This window comes from Rhodnius prolixus, unplaced genomic scaffold, assembly GCF_049639745.1.
Source record: "Rhodnius prolixus isolate KJV_2025 unplaced genomic scaffold, Rpr scaffold_5, whole genome shotgun sequence".
NCBI classification, from domain to species: Eukaryota; Metazoa; Arthropoda; class Insecta; order Hemiptera; family Reduviidae; genus Rhodnius; species Rhodnius prolixus.
In genome coordinates, this window is record NW_027411624.1 from 39,841,705 (window position 1) to 39,867,299 (window position 25,595).

The window sequence follows — 25,595 nt, forward strand, 5'->3', positions numbered from 1 at the left end:
CCGAATCTTTAATAGAATCAACACTTAAACTGGGTTATATTAGGCCACTGTTACATTTATTTTAACATTTATAGATATTTCTGAGTTTTTTAATATTAATAAAAACACGTTTTTGTAGTCAATTTAATAATATTATTGGTAAAGGATGTATTAATCAATTTTTTTTTTTTTTTTTTTAGGGGGATAAATTATGAATATGTACTTATATTATTTATTTTTATCCATTTTAAATCTTTTAATAATTTTTACCATGGAAAATTTGCAAAATATTTTAGATTATAATGTGAACATTAAATTTAAGAACTAAAAAGTATAAGGAAACGTACTATTATTAACTTAAAGTATGTGTATTATTTTATTAATATTAATATAAATAATTGTGTTTTTTTACTTTATTTATATTTGTAAAAAAAAAGTTGTAAAATAAAAGTTTGGTTAATTTATTAAGGTAGTAGATTTTCATGTTTCCTTTTGACAAATAGCGGATAGTGGCGTTTTCAATATCCGGAAAATATGTAAATTGTAAGAGGCGAATTTGAAAATTAATATTTGCACTTCTTGAAACATTGAAATTAAAGAAACTTTTCTTTCTTGCCAAGTTACCGGATGCACATCTTCAGGACCGTATCAGTAATTTAATAATAACAATAGTAGAATGTTTAGAGATAAATTGTAGAATGCGCAGAAATACTTTAGACAACTTTGTAAATTTTAATTACGTATCTCTACTCGGGAGATACGTGTTTTCCAGAATACCGTGATAGAAATTATAAATTTTTTAAAAATGGTAAACCATGTAAATAGATTTTATTTCGATTTAAAATGAAAATATTTAAAAAAATCATTAGATTCCTGAACTGAATTTTTGTTTTCATTAGTCAGTAAATAAAGTTAACAAACTTTGCTAAGTGTAAAAGAAATTAACGAGAAAATACCCTTCAAAATATTCTTACTTTCGTACAAGTTCTCGCATTTTCTACAAATCAGACTTTCAGTTGATCATTTAGTCCCGTAAGTATTAGATCCTAATAATACGAGTACGTTCAAAGTAACCTTTAGGAGGAAGAAGTTCGTTATAACCATTTCTTTCTGTAACAACCAAAAATCAAATTTCCTAAAAAAAAAAAAAAAGTTCAAATGAAAACGACAACAGGTATGCTTAAAGGGAAATCGCTCGAGCGATTTATGAGAAAAATAGAAGAAAATGGGAATTGTTCATTAAAGAAGATTCCGCTTTTCCGTGAAAATTTCAATTTTAACTATCTGCTAATTTTGGTTTTTGAGTTCTGCCAATTAAATAATTATTAAATCTACACAATTATACTTTCGTCTTTTAAAGAGAAAGTAAAAAAAAAATACTACCTGCATTTATTACAAGGATTTGACTAATAACATATCAACTAATTTTTAATATCATACGAGTGACAATACTATAAAAGGGATCAGAATAAAACTTTAAAAAAATAAACAAAAAACACTTGCGATTGAAGTATTTTGACCGAGAAGTTTTATTCGCAGAATCGGCCTTGTTATTCATTCTACAAAACGGAAAACAGTAAAAAGGAAACTTTTTTAAAATAAATAACATGATTATTTATTTCATATGAACAGTCATTAATATATTGAATTAATCTTTTTTTTTTTTTATATGTATATATATATAATCTATTTATAATATACAATGATGTGAATGCCCATAAGCATTAAAATATCATAAACTCTACATAGAGTTTACTTTTTCCCCGAAGACGCAATTTTTTACATCTCTTTTTTAGTGTTATTAAAAATATATAATTTCTTTTATTATCTGAAAAAATTGTTTAAAAGAAATAACTGGATATTATGCAGTTATTTTCAGACTTTTGAAAGTTTTATTCAAATCAAATTTTACATTATAAAAGAATAAAATAAATAAGAAACTATACTCAAACGGTAGAGCTTCTTTTATTGTTCAACTTATTTTTTGTTTTAAACCTTATTAAGCTCGTTATTTATGTTAATGACCAATAAAATACAAACTCGAGTCTCTTTAAACTCTGTAAAACAGGTTGTTATCAAGTAGTAGCATTCGTTTTTGAGGTGAACCCCTCAAACGAGAAACAGAAATGTATCCACATAAATTTTGCCGATTCAGGCAATGCAATAAATTAGCTAACCGAACGGTAGGTATCTTGTACCACATCTACTATGCTATCCCGTTGGCGGAGTGAATATTGAAAGCTGTACTATATCGCACTGCCATGCTAATGATCACATACCTACATGCGATAGACTTATTTATCCAGTAGCAGTTAAAATGTTACTTAGTTTGAAAATTATTTGACAATTAACCAATAAGTATGAGAAATATTTCATCTTTTTTTTTTCAATTATATACAGATCGTGTTGAACTGATTAATACTGTACATATTTTATCCCCATTTCGTTTTTCGATTTCTTCCTCTAAGATATAAAGTTGAAATAAAGAATTTATACAAATGAGTAGCTTAACTATGGCTAATATTAGAATACAAAGACCCTTAATATTTGAAGCCTATTAATCATACTACATGCGTAGATATATGTATATAAATTTTATCCTACTATACAAACTAAAGTAAAAAAATATGAACAATTTAAGTATTGTTCATTTAATGATTTTTTCTTTAATATTTTAGTTGTAATGTATTTTATTTATTTATTATAGTTTAGGGCAATCTTTTGAGAATATTTCTAAAAAATTATGAGCTTTAGTGCTCGAATTAATAAAATAATTGTTGTTTTTCATAATGTTTTAGAAAGTAATGTAAGTTTTGTTACCTTTTTACAATAAAAAGCAAAAAAGACATATCCTTTGTTTTCTTTTTCTTATATCCATTGATAATGTAAACTTTTTTCACAACAATAAACTATATTGCACAAAAAAATAGTTCAATATTATTATTATTTTGTTCTTTAATACCTTTAGCTTTAAAAACAATAAAATAAGAAGGGGTTTTCCAATACCTCGGTTTGTTTTTTTTAAGCAATTGAACAAACTGAAAGGTTATACATCTAAGATGGAGGCGCTCCTTGGACTTTACCCATTGGTCAAAACCTTGATTTCATCAGACAGTAGTCTCTCTGACCAAGCGCCTTAGTTGTTCTCAGTTAATCCTTAATTGTTGCGCCGTTTGCAATAGTATTTTTAACCCAGTCATAAATGTGGCAATTTGTGCAAAATCTGAACCAGTTACCATATGTGATATTAATGCCAGGCCAGAATTATAATCTGAACTATTTACATATTGTACCAGTTGTTCTAATCCTTTCATAGTAGCTGTAGTTAACTAAAAAAATAAAATAAATTTGTTAACATTTATGAAATACAATTACGTAAAATAAAAATGTATTTTTTTTTAGGAGGTTGTTGAGGACATTTATCCTCAATCGAAGTATGTGCAAACCTACTTTTTCTAGGGCTTTGGCTTGAATGTTATTGAGTATTCGATTAACAACATGATCTTATTTAAGTGACTATATTCTTATGAAATACTGCTAATGATTAACCGCTTACACACACTTTCAGATTTCCGCAACAGTGTACCATGATGTTTAGATAATTAATTAAACAGAAAAAATATATTTATTTTAAAAATATGTTGGAAAGGAAGCGTTACACAGCGAGTGTAACTGCCTTCTCTCACCGTTCTTTCAAGAACTCCTACACAGATCTACAAAGTAAATACACATCTGGTGGAAGTAACAAAGCTCAGTGTGGACTCAATCAGAAGCAATGAAAAAAAAACCCTTCAATGGTGAGAATTCCGAAACAGGAGTATAACATCTCTGATGAAGTAATAAAAGAATTCCACGATAATGAAAAATTACTGCATTAATTGAAAACTATGTGGCGTGCCAGACGGAATGAAATATAATTCACCAGGATTTGACGTTAAAACCTTTTAAGCCATTTAAAAACAATTGACTTCTTGACTAAAATATGGATTTTATGAATATAGGCGCTGACCTCTGGGTCTGGGTACTTACAATTCGACACATTAATAAAATCAAATAAACTAAGAAGAGTTTTCATCTAACTCGGTAAATATCGCGTTAAGTGAATGACTGCAAAATAAATTTTCGCAGTCTGTTTTTTTTTGACCACCAGCCGCCAACATTGCCTCTATGAATTGCTCCAATATCCTGGCAGAACAAGTCAGCATTAATCATTGTCAAGAAAGAAGCTAAGATAGTAAACAATATTTAGTTTTATTTTGTAGAAAGCCAATAAGAAACTAGAACACAGGGGAGAGTGGTCCCTTCTCATTTCAGTGAACATGAAAAAACGTGAGATACATTGTGCAGTGGTGAATAAATTGGTATATATTTTGAGTACAACCTCAGTTGCATAAATCAACTACATTAACCATTGTAATGGTGAGTCATTGTAAATTTTTCATTCACAAGGACGAGAACATCTTTGGTGCAGCTTCATTCCCCAATTAATTTTTACACTGTTCACCATTTCAGTTTTTAAAAGTAGCGAATGAAATCATTTCACTCTCAGAAATACCCATACTGTCTGTAAATGTCCGGAAAAGTTTTGGGAACAGGTTTCATTCAATATGGACCACTTTTGGTTGATTGAAAGATGCTAACACTTGCGCTTGGCAATAGTACCAAGACAATATGATATCTTCATATTGTCATCTTCATCTTAGTTTCTACGGTTGTTAACAAATTGATTTATAAATTTGTTAGCTTCAAAAAGAATCCTTCTTTTAGTAATTCACAAATTTGTATTCTAATTTATAGAAAATGTAGACACATGTATAGCTCAATAAATAAAGATATTTTAAATAAACTTACTCTATCTTCTCTGAGATTATCATAAAGTAATTCCAACTTTTTAGTAACGTCTTCTAATTTTCTTCTAACGAGCTAAAATGAAAATGATTGCATTAATAAAAATTATTAATAGCAATTGTCAATTACATTTCGTTTTTATTAATGACATCAGAATCAAGAGTATTAAAGGAAATTCAAAGCTGTATTGTTGTACTGATTTTATTCGTCGTAACACGCACGTGGGAAACGAAAACATAAAGTATATTCTATACAGCAAACGGATTTTCTACCTCTGGTGATAGATGAAAGTCAGGGATATAATAAAAATTGGTCCTAGGTATTAATAATAATAATCCGTCACTGCGAATCTTAACGGTTGTTCTATATGAAATTTAAGAATAGAAACGTTCTCTATATATTATTATAGTTGACCATAATCGTTAACAATTAAATTTATAGTAACATACATAATCTTTATTGTGTTCCAACAAAAATATTCCAGAAGAAATATGCATTTCGCATAGGTAAGGTCATGTTTATATAACATAAGCATTTAAAAATGAAGGAAAAGTTCATTTGTACAAATAAGAAAAACAACCAAGAAGATCTTTCATTTCCAATGAACTAAAAATAACAGAATATTCTTCATAAAATGCAGAACTTTGATCAATATCTTTCAAAATAACCGAAGAACTCAGCACGAGTAGCTGAAATTAAAAGCATGTATTGGATTCCGAGATATAAAGCTAAATATTTTACGCAATAAATACGATCCTGCCTAAAATATGATTAGCAAAGTAAATTGATGCTTATTGACATTTATTTATTTGCCCTAAAATTGTCCACCTTTTCGAAGTCCAATTAGTGACGTGCGAAGATAAATATTCAAGAAAAAAATATTATATTAACTGTACTGGAGTACTGGTATACAATAGTAGGTATACAAACTTTCTCCATGTATTTCCAAAGAACAAATGAAAATAAATAAATATATCTTAAAAACTTTTGCGAATTAGCGAGATATTCTGAAATATATGAGCAATTCCAGGCATTTTCGGTGGATATTGTAATAATACAAATAAAACACGAGCACCACTCTCACTGAAATAAGATCAACGATAATTTTATTAAATAAAAATATTGAACTTACTGCATTGTTGGAAACGGATGAACATTTATTTCTCAAATCATCAAAGGCAACTTGAATATACAGATATTGTTGGGGAATTGGTGCCTTAGGTTTTGTTGGTTCTGCAGGTCTGGCCATTGATATAGGGGGATCACCGTATCCTCCTGTTATTGGCTGCAAATAATACTTAGTTAATAGTAACAGAGATAAGTTAGTTACTCAGAAGTGAAATAAGAAAAACCATCAACCAATTAAATCAATATTATAAGCTTTCTGCTAGTAGTAAGAACATGTGCTAATAAGGGGATCGGTCTAAGAACATTTTAAGAACAATCAATATGAGTTCTATGAAGATTGCTACAAATTGAGCGGCAACCTCTTCCAAACAAATGATTAGTTTATTACTAATTATTTTTACATTGGCAGCCTTATTTTCATCTCAAAAATAATTCTGACAATACTTTCCATAGCATAATAATTTTAAAAAAATTACCTGATGCATTGCAGAAATTGGAGTTGCCGGTTGAAAAGGTTGTTGAGTAGGTATTTGTGATTGGAATTGTTGACCAGGATACTCTGTTTGTGGAAGTGCAGAACTAAACAACGGATGTGTTATTGGACTCTGAGGACCTAGATCAGTCTTTTGCTGTAAACAAAAATTTTGTTTATTAATAACTGAAAAATAGTTTAGCATATTTATGAAAACACAAACGCTCAACAAAAGAAACCTTACAAATCGTTAAAAATAATATTTTAAAATAAAAAAGTTTTCTCCAACTCTGTATAATTCATAATCTAGGAAGTAAATAAATAGATTACGAAGTTTATAATCTACATATTAAAAAATAAAAATAAAAAAATGATTGTGAGTGATATCTACACAATATTAAAATTAAAAACTCTTCAGAAACACTGTTAGAAAAAACAAAACAAAAACAAAAAATAAAATAGAAAATAGATTCACAAGACTATATTAGGAATTTTTAGGTGAAGGCAGTAAGCAATAAATTCTACGGATGGAAATATGAAATTAATTATTATTGTCGCTGATGACCTCCACGGTTGGATCATTCAGAAATATTTGAAAATTCTTAGGGTTTCAATGATCGTCTATGGTTGAAGTAATCGAAGGATATTTCCGGGATCATGTTAAACCAATACGTAATACATTAACCAATCTAAATTCAGTAAAAACAATGCAAAGTAGAAAAAAAAACTACGAATTCTTGATAAATTATTCATACATAGTTCTAAAAAAACGCATTCGCAGAAGTCTTGTCACCAACCGCATATGTCAGACTTTTCTATCTCTCACAGAATTAGCAGCTAAAATTTCCTCTGACCTGATCGAATGTCAGCCCGAAATTAGGTAGTTATGACATTGTTGAACATTCAAAAGTGTTGAACCTTTAATAGTATTTTAGGTGATTACGTTACAAAGCATTTGAAGTGACGTAAGAACATTTATAACCAGATTTGTGAACTTTGTGTTTTCTGCATAATATTAGAACATTGTAAAAGGATTTGTCCCCCAAATACATAACCCTTTAAAGGTTTTTTTTTTTTTTTTTTTTTAAGAAAGGAAATAGGATCATATAGGAAGATTTAAAAAACACCTGTGGATAGCTAAAATGGATTTCTCTGGTATCTGGAAAGAAAAAGGAAGGTAGATTGGGCGGCCAGATGTTTTCGCATTCTACCTTGCCACCACCATCTCGGTTGCCACTTTTCTTCTTCTGGTACAGTTTCGTTCCGGAGTGAACTGCCGACATCTCTAAATCGCCACGTCTCATTAACTAACAATCATACCCTCCAATTATTACTTGTTACCGTTAGAGATGATATAGCGTTTCTTACTTTGAAAACAACCTTGTAGACAACATTTTTTTTGATGGTAAAAAAAAAAAATAAAACAAAATATTTTTAATTTTAGTAATATTCTAAAATTAAAATGTCCACAAGGTTTCTTCATAAACATTATATGATTTTCTTTTATCCTCCAAAAGAAACACTAAATGATAATAAATTGATAAAATGTTAGATGAAAGAATCATTAAATTAAAAATCGGTGTAAGAAGCAATGTCTAAGAGAAGCTATCAATTAAACCATTTATTTTACTCACATAATAATGATTGGCCATTGGTAGCTTGAAACAAATATTCAAATAGTCGTCAACTTTAAAATTAGAAGACAAAAAAAAATACATACTTTTATATTCTTCTATAAAATAATAAAATGAGCTGTTAGATGTGATGCTAATTATTTTATGTATTTTTATTTTAGTCTTAAAATTTATATTCTAGGATAGTAAAATAATGTGAAGACAAAACGTGTTTAATGGAATGTACATACATAAAATTAAATAAACAAATAACGATATGATAACCTCCTGGGGGCGAAATCCAATCTCTACCTGCTCTTGGTGCATCCCACAAAACTATTCTTAGGATTGATTTATTTTAATGTACCTATTAAACCAACAATATTACCTATAATTTCCCAAGAAGTCTACATTCTATGCGCCCCTAACGGAGGAATATGAGGGCCTTTCAAGTCGCATTGGAATTCGTCTTATACGCCTATTCTTGTACACATATTTTTTTTTTCTTAAATTGGATAACGCTGTTTACAATTTTTATTACATACTTTATTCCCTTTCCTATTTCCTTTTCGTAAATTGTTTACAGTAATTTGAAAAGAAATATTCAATTGCAGTCCTACATTTAAAGTGCACCATTAACATAACAGCTCATTTATTACATTATTATCATCAACCTTATACAACTGTCCTACGGGACAGTTTTAATGAATATCTCATATTCATTTTGTTTAAAATTAATGACTAATCATTTCTTCCGGACTAATGTATGAATAAAAACATATTCATATGATTTGTAGACTAACGATGGTCCTTTTTTCACTTTAAAGAGCATTAGATTATTCGTGAAGTATTATTTATTACAAAGGAAGAAGGAATATTTCCAATTTCAGTCACTGTTTCTTATTTTTTCCTACCTTTCGACCTATAGGACTAGGTCATCTTTAAGGCTTATGCTATTAATAAGTATTATCGTTTTTACATTGGTATATGTAAAGACATCATGCCTTCTGTCCTGTCTATGTCGATAGAATATATAGGTCCTGAAGATGACCTCATTCCTAGATCGAAAGCTTGGCAAAAACAAAAAAAGATGACTCATGAGAAAATAAAACATTGGTAATATTCTTACTTCCATTTGAACTTTGTCTAAGAAAATTGGTTCACCGTCAACTCATTTGAAAAGCCCTGCTTAAGACGTTTCTTACAACACTATTGAATGATAATAAAAAGCTACTGAAATTTGGTGGTACCTGTGTTGCTCTTGGTCCAAGTGATGGAGGATCATTCCAGCCTGATGGGGGATTGTTTTGAGCAGACAGCTGTAGAGGAGGTGGAGCGGCGTTAGAAAGTGTTCCCCCTAAATAAAGTATTCTCTTTAAGAAAGCTTTATATTAGGCAAAAAAGTCACAATATTTTGACAATAATGAAGAATGAAAAGACACATCTATAGAAGATAAAAGCTAAGTGAGGTGAATACATTAGTAAGGACATCGCTAAGTACTAATTTTGCCAAAGCGAATTATATACATTGCCAAAATTCTTCGCGGAAAAACAACATTTGTTTCGTAACTAGAAGATTTTTCAAGGAGGTCTCCAAGGACAGTATTATCTCTCTGTACACTAACCATCAAAGGAAATGGAAGTCTAGAGAAGTACTAGGCATTGATGTGTTCTAAACCGCGTATGGAAGCCACAAATAAGAAAATCCCTTCTCGTATTGGCAGCAGCAATCTTCAATATTATTCAGTTAAAAACTATTTTAGAAACTACTACAAGACCGCATCTTCAATGACGACTCAACAAAATATATTTTTTTCATGATGCGATGCGTTAAGTACAACTAAGGTACTGAAATAGAACCAGGGTTATCCCCATATGTTCCTCGTGGAAATAATAATAATCATAAAAAAGTTTAAATTTGAGTAAGATAACAGAATTACCTGGTGGTTTAAAAGGGACATTATTAGATTGATTTGGTCTGAATGCTGGCACTGGCTGTTGTGTTAAAGGAGGCGTAGGAGATTTGTAAGACTGGTAAGTATTAACAGGATTAGGTCCTTGCTGTTGTTGCTGTTGTAGGTGTTGTCCTCCATATCCAGGGCCGTACTCTTGGTGAGTGTAAGCTGGAGCCGGAGTAAATGCTGGTCCACCAAACATTGGTACCGCAGGCTGAGAAGAAGGTGCCATTTGTGCCGAAGTATTATAGACATGAGGTCCTCCAGCTCTAAAACCGCTGCTTGCTACCGAAGGATCTACTATATATTTCTTCATTGTTGTTCCTGCAAACAATCAAAGACTTGTTAGTTTTCTCCTGATATAAACGATTCGAAGTCCTGTTAAAAATGAAAACAATAGTTTTACAAATGAATCTGTGGAGTGTATGTACATATATGTGTCTGTGGTCAACAAAACTCAAAATACGAGTCAACGCACTTCCTTCTTGAAGTCCTTTTATTACCTACAATGAAGCCAAATAACTTTTAATAGAAAGAAGTCTTCGAAGAATTCGACGTTGTAATTTTGATTATTTTAAAAAGTCGTGTAACTGAGTGTTTACATGTTTTTCCCTCAATGAAGAACGTTTTATTCGGAATCTAGACAATTTCAACTGAACTAAAAACAAAAATTTAGAACGTACCTGGGACATGTGGACTCGGAGAATTTCTAGCGAAACTTTGTTGCGGTGGTGGAGGAGGCGGATGTGATGTAATTCCTTGTTGGTGCGGAATTAATGATGGTTTGGGAACTATTGGAGGCACGCCACCAAAATTTTGTTGTGAAGTTACTACTGGTGGTATTGAACCTGATATTGATCCTCCGCTAACAGATGGAGGCCTACCAAAAGAACTTATTGGTGGTGTTGGAATCTGTTGATTAGGTACATTTTGCATCACCTTTAAAAACGGAAACCAATTATTATAGCCAAATTTTTCATTTTCTCAATTTGCCAATAACTACTTTTCCAATTGTTTACTAGACCTGAAACGGTATGGAAGTTTTTCTATGGAGCTGTTGAGGTTGCTGATGTACCATTGAAGAAGACTGCCGTTGCATTTGTTGTTGCGGTTGAGTGTTATACAATGTTTTGTGGCCTAAAGCGTAATACAATCTTTCGCGCAAATCTACTACGCTATCCTAAAAAAAGAAAAAAGCTTGTTAACAAAAAGCTTGACAGAAGCTTCGAACTGTAATATTTTCAAAAACAAACAAATATACTTACATCTTGTGAATCGTTAAGATATTCTAAAGCAGTTTCAAGATCACCTTCAGAGGCCAGCAACTGTGCATATTCGGTAATTAATCTAGCAACGTCTCCTACTATGGGTAGCCTTTGACCTCTTGATTGCAGAGCACCTTGAGCGACTAATACTAATTCAACAAGCTCCTAGAAGCACAAAATGAGATGGTTGAACTTGTCTCAAAAATAAAAGTAGATGTGAAAATGACGGTGCATTGATGGACTTTTTTGTCTGCATCATCTTTCCACCTAAATCATAATGAACTTGCAATTAACTAAATAACGAATGTGCAAGCGCAGAAATTTAAATAAAAATAGTAAAAAAAATCCTTAAAAATTGTATTAATAATGATAAGTACCTGAATATTATCAGGATTTAACGTAATACCAGAAGTTTTCTTATGAATTAATGGAGCTATGTGACCGGACGTGATGTAACAGATATCCGCACATGAAGAATATTCTCCTCCAGCCCTTTCTAGTCGGGCACCAAGTTTCTCTGCAACAGATAAAAAAAAAAGAAAAAAGATGAGATTATTATGCACTTTTGAGAGAAACTGATTTTAATCAATGTTCTCTAAAAAGAATCTAAAAAAAAAAATTCATCTATAGAAAAGACACGAAGTTTTTGATTCGAGAAACGTTGAGCAGTACCCTATTCTACATAGAAATGTGTATCAGAAAAAGGAGAAATGGAAATAAAGGTGATCAACCCACAATAGTAAAAATCTTTTTATTTTATTTCATGTATTTCTAGTTATACTTTTCAAGAACATATCGACTATATTTATTAAACATACTTTTTTTACTTTCTCAATTAAAAAAAGAGAAGAATTTAAGGTAATCGTGTCAAATTTTTTATTTGAACAGAACCTTCCAGTTCAGAACAAGGTCTTAAGGACAAAAAACGAACTACGATCGTATGACACTAATACGATATTTGTCCTTACAACGGCACAATTAAGATTACAATACATAATTTCTATGTCTTAAAAAAGATTTATTTTTTAAGATATGCACTAGTATCATTTAAAAAAAAGTATCTCACGGCACAAAGAAGGCATGGTGTCGTCAGAGCTGTAAGTTAGGACAATGGCTAAAGCTTCTTTCCAACTTGACAATTCACAGTCATCAACTATGCTAGACCAATTATTTTTGACAAAGCCTTCTAATATATGTCTTATACATCCTTCTCGTTTCTGTTAAAAAGTAAAACTTCAAGTTAAATATTAAAGTAGTAATTAAAATTTAAAAAATAAGAAGAAGAATACATTTAAATGTAGAGTAATTGTTATAAATGTAAAATACTACTGTTAAGAACTTAAACGCTACAAAAAAAAGCTTAAAATAGTGGTGTGGAAATGGTAGTTGTTAAATTTAAAAAAATAGATGGTTTTCTCGAATTAATGAATAGATGTTGATGAAGCAGAGGGAAGCGATATATCGCAGCCAAAGGAACCTCTGTTACCCATGTACGAGCAATCTGAGGGCATATTTGAACAGGATTAGTTGGTATGCACTCCCTGTGCGATCAAGACCTGTGAGCATTTCGAAGAGCGCTCAAAATTAAACCAGCTGTTATCGTAAAGTAGGAATCGACCACTGTGAAGCATTTAAGTTGAATTAGGTTGACCAAAAATATGTGGAGCAAAACTAAATTGGCGTGAACACCCACAAGACTTATTTTTCTGGCCGTAATTTACACAATTTGGTTGAAAACTTATAATTAATACTACTGAAATTTAATCGAGAGCCTACAAAATTACGTCTCTGCGTTTCACATTTAATGCACTGACATTCATTTGCAATGCAAACAGAATTCATGAACTACATTCATTTAAGCAATTTTGAAGTTAATACCAGAAAATATTTCCGCTGTGTCTTCGCTAGAACTTCTGGACCTGCAGCACTAGCCAATACCAGTGCGTCTGCCATTTTGCCTTCATTCAAACATATAGTTATAGCATCTTCAATACTTCCTATCAGCAACGCTTTGCATATCTTATCGTCAACCTCTAAAATTTAAATAATAGTAAATTACCATAAAAAATCTTAACAGAAAATAATTAATTTCTAATGCTTAATAATATCCTAAAAATTTACCATTATCTGGAAGTAACTTAAAAGGTTGTTTAATTTCTAGGGACCTAATTTCTTCAGCTGTTTGTTGCTGCATTGATATACTGTCAAATATGTCTCCACCATTTAAGTTTTCCGAGTTATTGTAGTTCTAAAAAATAAAAAATAATAAAAAAACGGAAAAATTATATCTATACAGAATCTAAAGCGAAACATTGAAACAACTTTCTCTTACTACAATTTTTACCGTAGAAGTTACTAATAACTTCAGACTTGGAGTTTTTACTAATTCTATTGATGGTAAAGCGTATAATCCCCCCTCAGAAGTTATAAATATAACCCCTTATAATTCACTTTCTTCCTTTGTTTATTTATTATCTATATTTATTTATCCTTTGGTGTGAAGGACGCCTATCTTTGGAGCTGAAATTTTATAAAAATCCCGATCATTCTTTCATTACACTAATCATTCCTCATTAGTCTCATTCCTGACTATCATGTAGCCAAGGAATCTGAAGGTTTGATTCTATTACATTGGTTCATTCACTTCCAAGTCCAATAATTTTGCCCATTTAATATGAACAATATTAATCTCGAACAATAAATATCCTTGTGTAGACCAGGAACAAGGTTTAGGAAAAGCCTAATTCGAAATTCCCCATTAACTATTTACTTGTTGTTTATTAGAAAAATACCTATAGTCAATATATGTAGTCATATAACAACAAATGGACATGAAAAAATAGCAATTATCTGTTCGACACCAAAGGAATGGTATCCTAGTAGCAGACTACTTTACTACTGTTCATGGGGCAAGAGTAACGCTCAAGATGTTTCCAAATAAATTGCAGTTTTAACAAAAATTACAAATAAACTTTACGAATTTTCTTCAAGAATTTTCCGAAGAAATCTCAGCAGAACAAAATAATTTAGAGGAAAAACTATTTCCTATAATTTGATACAATCACAATAAGTTGCTACAGAAGTAAGCAATTAATGTCTAGTAATAATAAGAAGGAACTTACTAAGCCAAGACCATCTGGCATGTTAGCTTCATATCCATCCTGGTAAAAAAAGTAAAAAGTTGGTTATAAAAAATAATTTATATCAATTTAAAAAGAATAAATCTACCTAATATTAACTCAAGCCTACTTCATTTTATGATGATTAACCAGTTTTAGGTTATGTTCTTCTTCAGGTGTGAGATATTTCGACCAGAAAAACCTCAAATTGATGGCAATAACCCAAAAATGTGAAATTTGAAATGTAAAACAAAAAAAGACGATTACCACAAAATGAAGTTGACTGTGTTACAAATTTTTTTCGAGTTTGCTGTTTGTATTGACAGGGGTCACATCGCTCTCTTAAATTGTGTTGGATTTTGAGGGTTATAAGTGTTCTTTTTCATTGAAATTGTGCAAAGTGTTAGATTAAGCATTAATAAACGCTATGTGAAAATTTGGAGTCGATTGTACTTACCGTTAATGCGTAATTAATGAAAGAAAATTGCATATTTTATTAAGATTTTGAAGTGAGTTAGAATATAGTGGAGTGGTGGGGATATAATCTAAGAGTTATAGCGGCTGAACTGTTGGTTTGTTTATTTATTTGTTTAAATATATTATATAAACTACAAAACTTCACAATAGTGTATGTTCTGACCTACAAACATTGGGTAGAATATTTATTATTGGAGACTGATTTTAAATTTATACAATTGATCGTCGGTGACATTGAAATCTACAACTTATTCATGCCTAATAGTTTAAAAAATTATTTCAGTCCAAAGGAAAACACACAATCAAGTGGAAAGAAATTAAAAAGGTCTCGAAGCTCCCCAGAAAATATTGGTGAAGTTAGTAGAAAACTTTTAAAGTCAGAGTCCGATTTGGAAATGGCAACACCTACTAAGTCAGAAATTGTGAATGTCTCTATGGAAAAGTTGATGGCTACTTTCAGCGCATTATTGGATTCAAAGAACTACGTTACGAGAGAAGATTTTTACGGGATGGAAGCAAAAATAAATGAGTTGCAAGATGAAAATAAAGTGCTGAAAAAGGAAATTGAGAATTTGAAAATGCGTGATAAATTACAAGAGGCCCAATTGGATAACATAGAGAATAAAGCGAAAAGTAAAAATTTAATTTTTAGAGGTGTGGAACATAAAACTGGGGATGACTATAAACTTAAAATCGAAACTTTTTGTACTGATCAATTAAATATTGCTAAAGAAGATTTATTTATAAATGATGCGTATCCCATGGGCCGCCCAGATAGCGGTGTTCAACCGATCTTGGCGAGTTTTTCAAATTTCAACTCAACAACCTGTATTCTTAGAAAAACAAATAAACTGAAAGGGACCTCATTTGTGGTACATAGAGATCTGGCCTTCAGAACTAGGATCAAAAGAAAGTGTTTAGCTGTTATTAAAAAAGAAATTAAGCGGTTAAATCCAAACTTAAGGACGGCGTGGCGAACTGATGGCTTGTTGATTGAGGGTCATTTCTTTCAGTGGGACTTGACTGCAGGCTTGATTTATGACAGTAATGAGGATGGCGTTTTGAGGTTGAAAGAGATTTTCCAGCTCGATTTGTCAGTTTGTATGAATAATTTGCTAAAAAAGAAAGAAGAATTTAATAAGGGCACAGCCAAGGCTCCAGAGACTTCGTGTGTTTGATATTACCCCAAAAACGAGAAGGGAGCACAGTGGAAAGGTAACGGAGAATGCTATATTACAAGGGAAAGAAAATTTGGAACTGTTGAGTACACCTGGAACCAGTGGACTCTATTCATCATTAAATACCAAGAAAGTCAACAAATCTCCTCGCCCAGAGACGATCACTAGCACATATAATGTAAGCTATCTAAATAATAGTTCTACAAAATTTGAAGGTAATAAGCTTTCTATTTTATATTGGAACATTTCAGGCCTTAACACTTTGTTTAACTTGCAATCCGATCAGATTATTGAACTTGTTAAAAATGATATATTATGCTTTACTGAAACATGGGTTGTAGGTGATATTTTGAAATTGCCAAACTTTTTAAAAGATAGGTATAATTATGAATATAGTAGCGCAATTAAGGAAAAATCAGTAGGAAGAGCCAGTGGGGGAATTGCAATATTTTATAAAAAAACTTTAACTTGTAAGTTGGAATTATTAGATAAATCAAATATCTGGTTATTTGTGTTAGTTTCATTCAGTAATGAGAGAATAGTGATTGGGGTAAATTATTGGAAACCTTCCATTGAGATAGAATACTGTGCTCAATTGTTATATGAATATGTATGTACACTGTCCGAAACTACTGATAAGAATGCGGTATATGTAATAGGCGGGGATTTTAATTCAAGAATTGGGGATTTGGATAATTTGGAGGAGGAGATATTTTTGGGTAGTATGCTGGCCTGGCCAAGACAATCACTTGATAGTATTATAAATAATAAAGGTAAAATATTAATGGATACTATGAATTCTCTAGGAATGACAGTTTGTAACGGTCGAACTGGAACGGATAGACCGGGTAATTATTCCTTTATTTCTTCATCGGGCGGGAAAAGTACGGTTGATCTAATTTGGATTAATATAGAATCTTTGTCTTACATATATGATATGAATTTGTTAGATAATTATAATTTACACGACCACAAACCTTGCCAATTACATATGATTCTGTACAATAATATAGCCAATTATAGTGGTAGTAAAAGAAATAGAAATAATAATAGTGATGAGTATTGTGCGAATAAAAGTAACATTATTAAATCAATTAAATGGAATCAGTATCAGTTGCAAGAGTTCCAAAAATATATGAGTGAAAACCGTAATATATATTATAATAGTGACAATAGTGAACTTCTCTATAATAACATTGTAAGTACCATTTATAGTTCTGTAGAGGCTTGCAATATGAGGCAAACCAGAAACTTTGTGCCTCGGTCTAGAGTAAATTATAACGCTAAATGGTTTGATCAAGATTGCAAAAAACTAAAGTATGAAACCCGTATATCTTTAAAGAAATGTAGAAAATTAAATTACTCCTCTGAAGCCTTGCTTGAATATATTACAATTAGAAATAAGTACAGAGCTCAAATTACCAAAGCGAAAAAATCATTTGAAAACGAAATTACTAATGATCTGGCAAATGTTAAAAATTCTCAGCAATTTTGGTTTACAGTAAGAAAATTAAGGCCAACTAAGTGCCAAACAAATGAAATTAGCGTAGACACATGGTATAATGTTCTATCTTCCTTTTATATGGCAAATATTCCTATAAAAAACAATTTCTATAGTGTCACTGATCCATATTTAGATGGTGATTTTTCATCAGAAGAATTTCAATATGTTTTAAATAAATGTAAAATTAACAAAACCCCTGGCCCTGATGGCATCCCTTATGAAATTTATAAAAATCTACCACCGGAATGGGAACATTATTTGTTAAACATGTTCAATGTAATATACAGCACTGAAATTGTTCCGAAAGAATGGTCAGACACGTTGATGTTGTTGTTATTTAAAAAAGGTTGTAAAAATGTCCCAGAAAATTACAGGGGAATTTCCTTAATAAATACGGTGACTAAGTTATTCACTTCTTTAATTGCTACAAGACTAATGAACTGGGTGGAATCTAATAATCTACTTCCAGAAGGGCAATCGGGTTTCAGGCGGGGACGCTCTTGTATTGATAACTTATTTGTGTTAAACACTACTGTAAGCATTCATTCAAATCTAAAACATAATTACTTATATGCCACATTCATAGACTTCCGTAAAGCATTTGACTCAATTAAACATGACTATCTATGGCAGAAATTATATTCACTAGGTATTAGCGCCAAAATAATTAGACTGTTGAGTAATCTCTACGAACATGCAAACTTAAAACTAATATTAAACAACCAAATATCTGACTGGAAAGTACAGGTCACCCAAGGCGTGCTTCAGGGCGAATCTCTGTCGCCACTATTATTTTGTCTTTTCATATCGGATTTTGAAAATTTTATAAGGTCACGTAATCTAATAGGAATAAAAATAGAAGAAAATATCGATATTCTCAGCCTCTCTTTCGCGGACGATATAGTTTTATTTGCAGATTCGCGAAGTGACGCAAATCAGAAATTGAACTGTGTTTCAGAATATTGCAGAATCAATTCGTTAGAGTTGAACGCTGATAAAACAAAAATAATAGTATTTCGACGCTCTCCTAAAATGAAAAGAATCTTGCCCGTCTATTATGAAGGAAGCGTAATTGAGTATGTAAACCAGTTCACATACCTGGGTATTCCATTCAGTTCGACCGGAAAATTCGCAATAGCTGCTAAGCAGTTAACAAACAGAGGTCTCAGTGCAACTTCTGTTATCAATAAAATACTAATATCAGGTAAATCAAATAGCTGGGATTCAAAATTAAAATTATTTAATTCTATAGTAGGTGCAACTGCATTGTATGGTTCAGAAATCTGGTCACTTAGGTACCTTCCACAAGTTGAGAAAGTATTGATCATGTACTTAAAACGACTCCTCCTACTACCGTACAATACCCCTAATTACCTCGTAATGATAGAAACTGGAAGTGTACCATTAATTGTTAACATATTTTCAAGAATTATTAACTATTTGTCTACTATCCTTAAAATGCCTGATTCTAGATACCCAAAAATTTGTCTTATGCGACTGAAACAGATGCATGAAAGTGGTTCGGAGGAATACAATTGGTACTCTCAAATCTCAAATCAGTTTTCTCTTATTGGCATCGATGTTAGTACTCAGATTGAACGTGATTCAGATCTGATTAAGAATAAGCATATTATTTTAGAAACACTAAAAAATCATTGTCTCAGTTTGAGTATCGATAGGTGTATTAATTCTTCTTTTAGTTCCGTTTTCAGAAAAATTAGCACTTTAGGTTTAGGTGAAAATTACATAACTTGTAGAAACTCAATCCATAAAACTAGAATAATAGCACAGATCAGATTAGCCGGCAATAGTAATTTATATATTCTACATAAAGGAAATAAATACCACCTGGATTATCTAAATTTATGTACAATCTGCAATATGAAGAAAGAAGAGGATTTGAATCACTTCTACTTGCATTGTCCTATTTACAGCTCGCTCAGAAAACATTACATAGATAAATACATAGAGGGTACCAATTGTGGACTGTCCGAACTTCTTACCATAGATAATTTGATGAAAATTAATGATTTATATTACTACACTATCGGAGCTTTTAAGTTGCGCTCTTTTATTATTAATGAATAGCTAATATTATTAGTTAATGAACAGAATGAATAAATTTGTTGAATTTCAATTGGAATAATAATATGTATCTCATGGTTTGCTTGGCCAGTTATATTTGTTTGGTTGTTTAATATCTGTTAAAGTCTTCATTTCAGTTATATTTATAGTTATATTGTAGTTATATTCATGTTTACTTTGTTTTATTTTAGATTTTGTATCTCAGTAGCTTGGCTTTTTATTTTTGTTTTTTATAATTTTAAATGTTACAGCTACTTATTTCTGTTTTTTTCTTCTTGTATAGTAAAGTGTTATTTAATTTACAAATTTTTCTGTTAAAAAAAAAAAAAAAAAAAAATGTCGAACGCAAACTCCTTGCTAAAGGGTCTTGTAACCTTTATAAGCAATAAATATATTGTATTGTATTGTATTGTATTGTGTTACAAATTTTCGGATGTGTCTCTTTTCACGGATTAATCATCGGATTAATTTTAATTTCGGATTTTCATCTTTTCCACGGATTTATATGGCCCCTCCCATTTAAATATCTTTTAATTTTAACCATTATGCCTTATATTATTTTATTCAATATACCTAAGCTAAATACCTGTCCCAGTGCTGAAAACTGTCCTGCAAGATGGTTCATTTCCTTATTAACAGTTGGTTTACTAGAGATTCCTAACATTTTAGTTACCTGGAAATTAAGTATACTGACTTAACTTGTTCAAATTTTTACAAGGAGTTGATCTTAAAAATAATATTACTTAAGTTATAATTGTTATATATATATATATATATATAAATAAAACAAACAAACAAATAAGTCAGTTTTTCTAGGAAGAAATGAAGACAAATCTCTTACCTTTAAAGATATAGTGAGAGAACAGAAGGAAAAGAAATAGATGAGAAAAAGAAAGAAACAGAGAGAGATAGAGAGAAAGAAACAATTAATATTACAAATAATAACATTAAAATAATTAAAACAGTGTAATTATACTATTCTAGTCGTTTTGGCAAGAAGGCTTACGAAAATGGCTAAAATTTTATGTAATTTAATAATTCTTTTCATGTATATTTGCTAAATTTTGAAATTTTTATTATTTTTGCAGCATTTAATGTTAATCATTCATCTTTTCCGAATAATACAGTCCGCTTAAAAACCAACTAACAAACATATTTAAAGAAATATATATTAAAGTAAATACTCACAGATTCCTTACTGTAACCTAGTAAATCTCTAATAGCAATTCTTGGTTGTGATGAAAAGCTAGCTTCTAAATATGTCCAAATTGGGTCTTGTTTTCCTCGGCAGATTTCATGATAATTGCCCTCCTGTATTTTTTGCTCTAGTTGACGGGATCTTTCTATGAAATTATTATCCTGAGGTACTCGGCAAATTTGAACATGTTTTCCAGCAAATGTAATTAGTTTTCCACCAAACTGAAAGAAAAGAAACATTAATCGATTAAAATCAAATTTATCGAACTGAATGACGTATTCTCACTTCAAACTGAATATCTTATTTGAACTTTCAATAGTTTTTCATTTTCTGTTAGCGTTCACTGTTAGCAGCGGATAACAGTTGAAACTATTCTACTACAAATATGCTTTTCTATTTTCTGTAGGCCTTACTGCTTTTTCTATTAATAAAAAACCATTTCCACAAAAACTGACTCCAGTCCAAATGGTCTCAACTATAAGATTGTAAAATGTAGGACTTCCTTTCTTACTAAAGCAAGACAAAGAATCTAAATACAACATCAGCCTGAATAAAAGCTCCCCATTATAGGAGAAACAGATAATGTTATCAGTACTTACCCCAAATACTGTACCAGCTGGCCTTTTCATCCATTTTGGAGCTTTCTTCAAATCAATAGTAGGGTGTTGTGATGAAGGTACCTGAGGTTCACTGTATTCTCTCATTCCAGGAAATGATTCAGCAATCTAGAGAATCATTTTTTTTGATATTACAAAAGAAGTATGTATTTTTTTCTAGAAGTTTGTAACAAATTTTATTAAAATATGTATTTGAAGAAATAATTTATAAATAAACGGATATTTGAACCCAAAATGTTGTATCATTTTACAGCCAAAATTTAATCTGATTTTCCAGGGCTCCAGAAATCTTCATTGTTTTATAGTAACTACTCTGAAGAGAAATATAAGCAGACACTATCCACGTTATTTTTGTCTTTTACTTAATTGATTACAAAATATTTGCTACCAATTATCATTAAATAAATTGTAAACAAATTACATATTTAAAATAACACCTTATAGAAAAGTCTAACGTCTAAGTTAACCCAGAAAATTATTCAAATATTAATATATTATTAGGAATTAAGATAATCTGGAATCTCTCTGCTAATTTAGATTCAAACGAGTATACATATTTATTGTCCTTTCAAAGGAATTCAGCACTAAAACATTTGACGTTTCATTGTAAATAAGGATTTACTTATACGAAATTATCATAAAATTCCAATAAAAGGGATTATATTTTACAAAACTTACCTTCGTATTAGTTTGAAGCTGGCTAGGAGAACCAGTTAAAGAATAGATACTAGTACGGCCATCGCAACTCGAACTAATTAATAGTGATGGATTTTTTGGACACCAGCTTACTTCAAAAATCCATTGTTGTGTGTTTGGAATTTCACAAACAATTTCACCATCCTGATATTGGAATTAAATATAAAAAATAATAAAATCATACTTATAAAATTTGGGTGAATTGTATAAATTATGAAAGTTATGTGCTAGAACTTACCGGTTCTTGAGAATTTGGATTCCAACAAAGAATTTTATTATCTTTACCACTGCTGACGAGGAAATCAGGATCTTGAGCACACCACGCCAACGTTAACACTCCTCTAAAGTAATAATTAAAAAAAAGAAGAAAATATTCATCAACATGTGATTAAATTCTTTTTTCAAGAGAGCACATTCCAAAAACACAAATTGCTTTGAAAAAATATTTAATTAAGTACAAGCTTAGTATGCAACAGTTGGATGAATACAAAAAAAAGTATTTCACGAGTTCTTTTAACTATGAAGTGAGCCTTCCAAACAATTTCTAACTTCAAAGAGACTAAAAGCTAATGTACCAAAAAAGAAAAGAAAAAACAAACCTATTATGACCATGGAATGATTTAACTGGTGCTGTCGCAAATCTCAAATCCCAAAGTTGTACAACAGGATTTGAATCTTCTTCAGAAGCAAGACTCAACTGAGTGGCAACTTCAGGGTGCCAAGCAACCACTTTCCATCTTACCTAGATCAACAAAAATAAATTATCTTTCTTTAAAATGGTTCAGAAAATTAATGGAATGAAAATTATGTAGTTGGAGTTGAGCTTTACTTTTAATTAACGTAGCTATATACACTTAAATATAAAAAAAGATAGAAACTTTTCCTAAAAGCAATCCAGAAATATACTTTGTTCAGATTTGAATGAAATGAACTTAATATATGCACATGAAACTAACTAATTCTCCGTCCACTTGCAAGAAAAATGGGCCAGCGGGGAGTAAGTAGGCATTTTAAGTGATTTAACACCCGTCGCACAAATTGAAAGGTCAGAAGGTCGCAACCAATAAACGATGCAATCAAACACAAACAAGCTGACAAGAATAGTTAAACACGAACAATACGCCATGTTTAAAATAAGAATAAGTGTAACGCAATTTTAATTAAGGCGTTTTAAGTTCTGAGTCATTTATTCGCGCTTGGTGTTCATTTTTTAATACAATGCAGGCTAAATGTTCTATGTTACACAGTTGTTGTACAGTGAGCAATAAGAGGTTCATAGGAAGAGAAAGCTAAGGGCACAAAGCTGGACTTAAACACGGGATCGGCGCGTGGAAGTCCAGTACACTAATCCCTTTCTAATACCCATTGATTCTTGATTTGGTAACATGTTAAACTTAGTGTGATTCGAGGTTCTCTGAATCAGAAATAACGAAATCGTGGACAGCTTGGCTATAAAGACAGCCGATTCAGTGAAAAATGTTTGCGATATGTTATGAAAAATCTTTAATAAGGAATTAAATCTAGAATATTTAATAAATAGAATATGAAGGAACAATAATTCTAAGATTATAAAATTTCTGTGGTTAAAGAGGTCTGCGATAAACAAGCATTAAGAACAACTTAGGATGGAAGATTTGCGAGGAATCGGTCAAATAAAACAACTCGTCTTTTTGCCAACGTTTCGACAAATATATTGTCCTCTTCAGGGCGTGGCTATGCGGGTTGGTTGAGTTACAGAAACTAAGCCCTGAAGAGGACAATATATTTGTCGAAACATTGGCAAAAAGACGAGTTGTTTTATTTGACCGATTCCTCGCAAATCTTCCATCCTAAGTTTAACAATATGCGGTCACGAAAACTATATATTCATTAAGAACAACTATAAGCACGTTAATCGCTGTTTGTGATTAAGCGAGAGGTGCCAGGAACGAAAGGATTTCTTGAATATGAAATTAAAGTGGTAAAATGAGGTTGTTAAACAACAATGTCAATCGACAATTGCAAGTTCCATTCAGTAGGAGCAGATGATTCAGTTTAGTATGTGTGTGTTGATCCTCATTTAGTTCTTGATTAATCTAATTCAGTTTAGTCTCCAGGTTAAGACCATAAGTGCACAATTCATTAACATTAAAAGGAAGGTTACCGCTGCTTAATGTCAAAGTTGGCTGCAAAGCGAAAAGCTAATGTCGAAAAAAGTGTCGAACTTTTATTGTTTTTACTAAACTTTTTTAACAAATTAATACTGTCACTAATTAATGAAACATACCCTTGTCGTTGTATCGGTTAGTTTAATAATTGGTTCGTTCTTTCGAAGATCCCACACAACAGAGCGTGTGGAAAATGTTGATGCCAGTATATGCTGGACTAAAAACAAATAACAAAACAAAAAAATTAAAACGTTAACTTACAAATGAATTAAATCTGATAATATTTACTAACCTTGTCTATTCCATGCTAGCCAGGCCACGTCCTCAAATGGTTGAGATTTAGCTCCAGGGGTCATTGGTTGAGTTGTATTATTCATATCCCAAATATATATTTCACTATTTGTTGAACCTGTGGCTAATAGGTTTCTCTGTACCAAAAACCTTATATGTTAATATAATGTTCAAAATTTTTGAATACAGAATTTTATTATGAATGTTACCTGAAACGGATTAAAGTCTAAAGCTTTAACTGCACCAGTATGCCGCTCTGGGTTTGCAACAAGTCCTTCTTCATTTGAAAGTACTTTAGGGACATTGTATACCTGAACTATGCCATTATCACAACCTCCTACAATAATTCCTTGGCCAGCTCCACTCCATCCAAGTTTATGGAACCTAACAAACAAATTATTACGTTACTTGAATGTAAACAATAAACAGTACGTACTATGAAATTACTAAGTACCTGTGTTGGCTAGGTACTGTTGTCTTCAACTCCAAATCAAGCGAAGGATCTTTAAGATTTAAAGAATATATTTCAAGTGCAGCAGAAGTGCTAAAAGAAGCATCTAATTGTTGTGCTGCAGTTCCAGCAGCCAAAAGTATTGGATAATTTTCAGCGGGCGACCATGAAGTATTGACTGTCCGCTCGATTTCTTTCAACTTCATTTTAAAATCTAAAAATTTAAGATGTTAATACTATAAACAAAGCTTTAAAAACATTAGCACAAAAGAAAAGCACTACATAAAAGAGAGTGTCCTTTCCCAGCCCAAGGAAATAGTTACAAGTTTCGTTCAGTTATACATACCTTGTTACTAAATTTCTCTGGCATAAAACTGAAAACCTATAGGAATTAAATATTTATTTCTAAAATTCCGGTTCCAACGTGGCTACCCCTAACTAAACCACAGACACACACAAACTTGTCAGTCAGTCATGTGTTTTGATGAGGATTGCCAATTTTAAGAGTAGTAGCTGCTACAGATATGATAATCAAACCTTTCTTCAAATCAAATAATATTGCGTTATTAAAA

The 25,595-nt window shown here is 31.1% G+C and overlaps 1 protein-coding gene across 7 annotated transcripts; it reads right to left on the reverse strand.

Moving 5' to 3' along the window:
• Window positions 1–14: 14 nt before the first annotated feature.
• On the reverse strand, window positions 15–25,571 carry Sec31 (COPII coat complex component secretory 31). Of its 7 annotated transcripts, XR_012460768.1 has the most exons (28): window positions 25,370–25,571; window positions 25,027–25,237; window positions 24,782–24,956; window positions 24,574–24,709; window positions 24,401–24,498; window positions 22,734–22,876; window positions 22,373–22,475; window positions 22,117–22,278; window positions 21,421–21,546; window positions 20,812–21,042; window positions 20,210–20,296; window positions 14,383–14,421; window positions 13,382–13,508; window positions 13,139–13,293; window positions 12,327–12,477; window positions 11,638–11,777; window positions 11,261–11,425; window positions 11,020–11,175; window positions 10,679–10,934; window positions 9,981–10,319; window positions 9,291–9,397; window positions 7,555–7,734; window positions 6,432–6,584; window positions 5,960–6,112; window positions 4,831–4,902; window positions 2,986–3,308; window positions 2,800–2,888; window positions 15–1,089 (listed from the first exon to the last, which is right to left on the reverse strand). XR_012460768.1 is itself a non-coding variant. In XM_074135808.1 (26 exons), the coding sequence occupies exons 2-26, from the start codon at window positions 25,227–25,229 to the stop codon at window positions 3,126–3,128; spliced, it is 3,756 nt and encodes a 1,251-aa protein (XP_073991909.1). In that variant the 5' UTR covers window positions 25,230–25,237; window positions 25,370–25,571; the 3' UTR covers window positions 1,569–3,125. The 7 variants fall into 7 exon arrangements, 4 of the variants coding, with proteins under 4 accessions (XP_073991909.1, XP_073991908.1, XP_073991910.1 ...); XR_012460766.1 differs by having other exon boundaries at window positions 2,800–3,308; XR_012460767.1 differs by lacking the exon at window positions 15–1,089 and having other exon boundaries at window positions 1,569–2,888.
• Window positions 25,572–25,595: the final 24 nt, after the last annotated feature.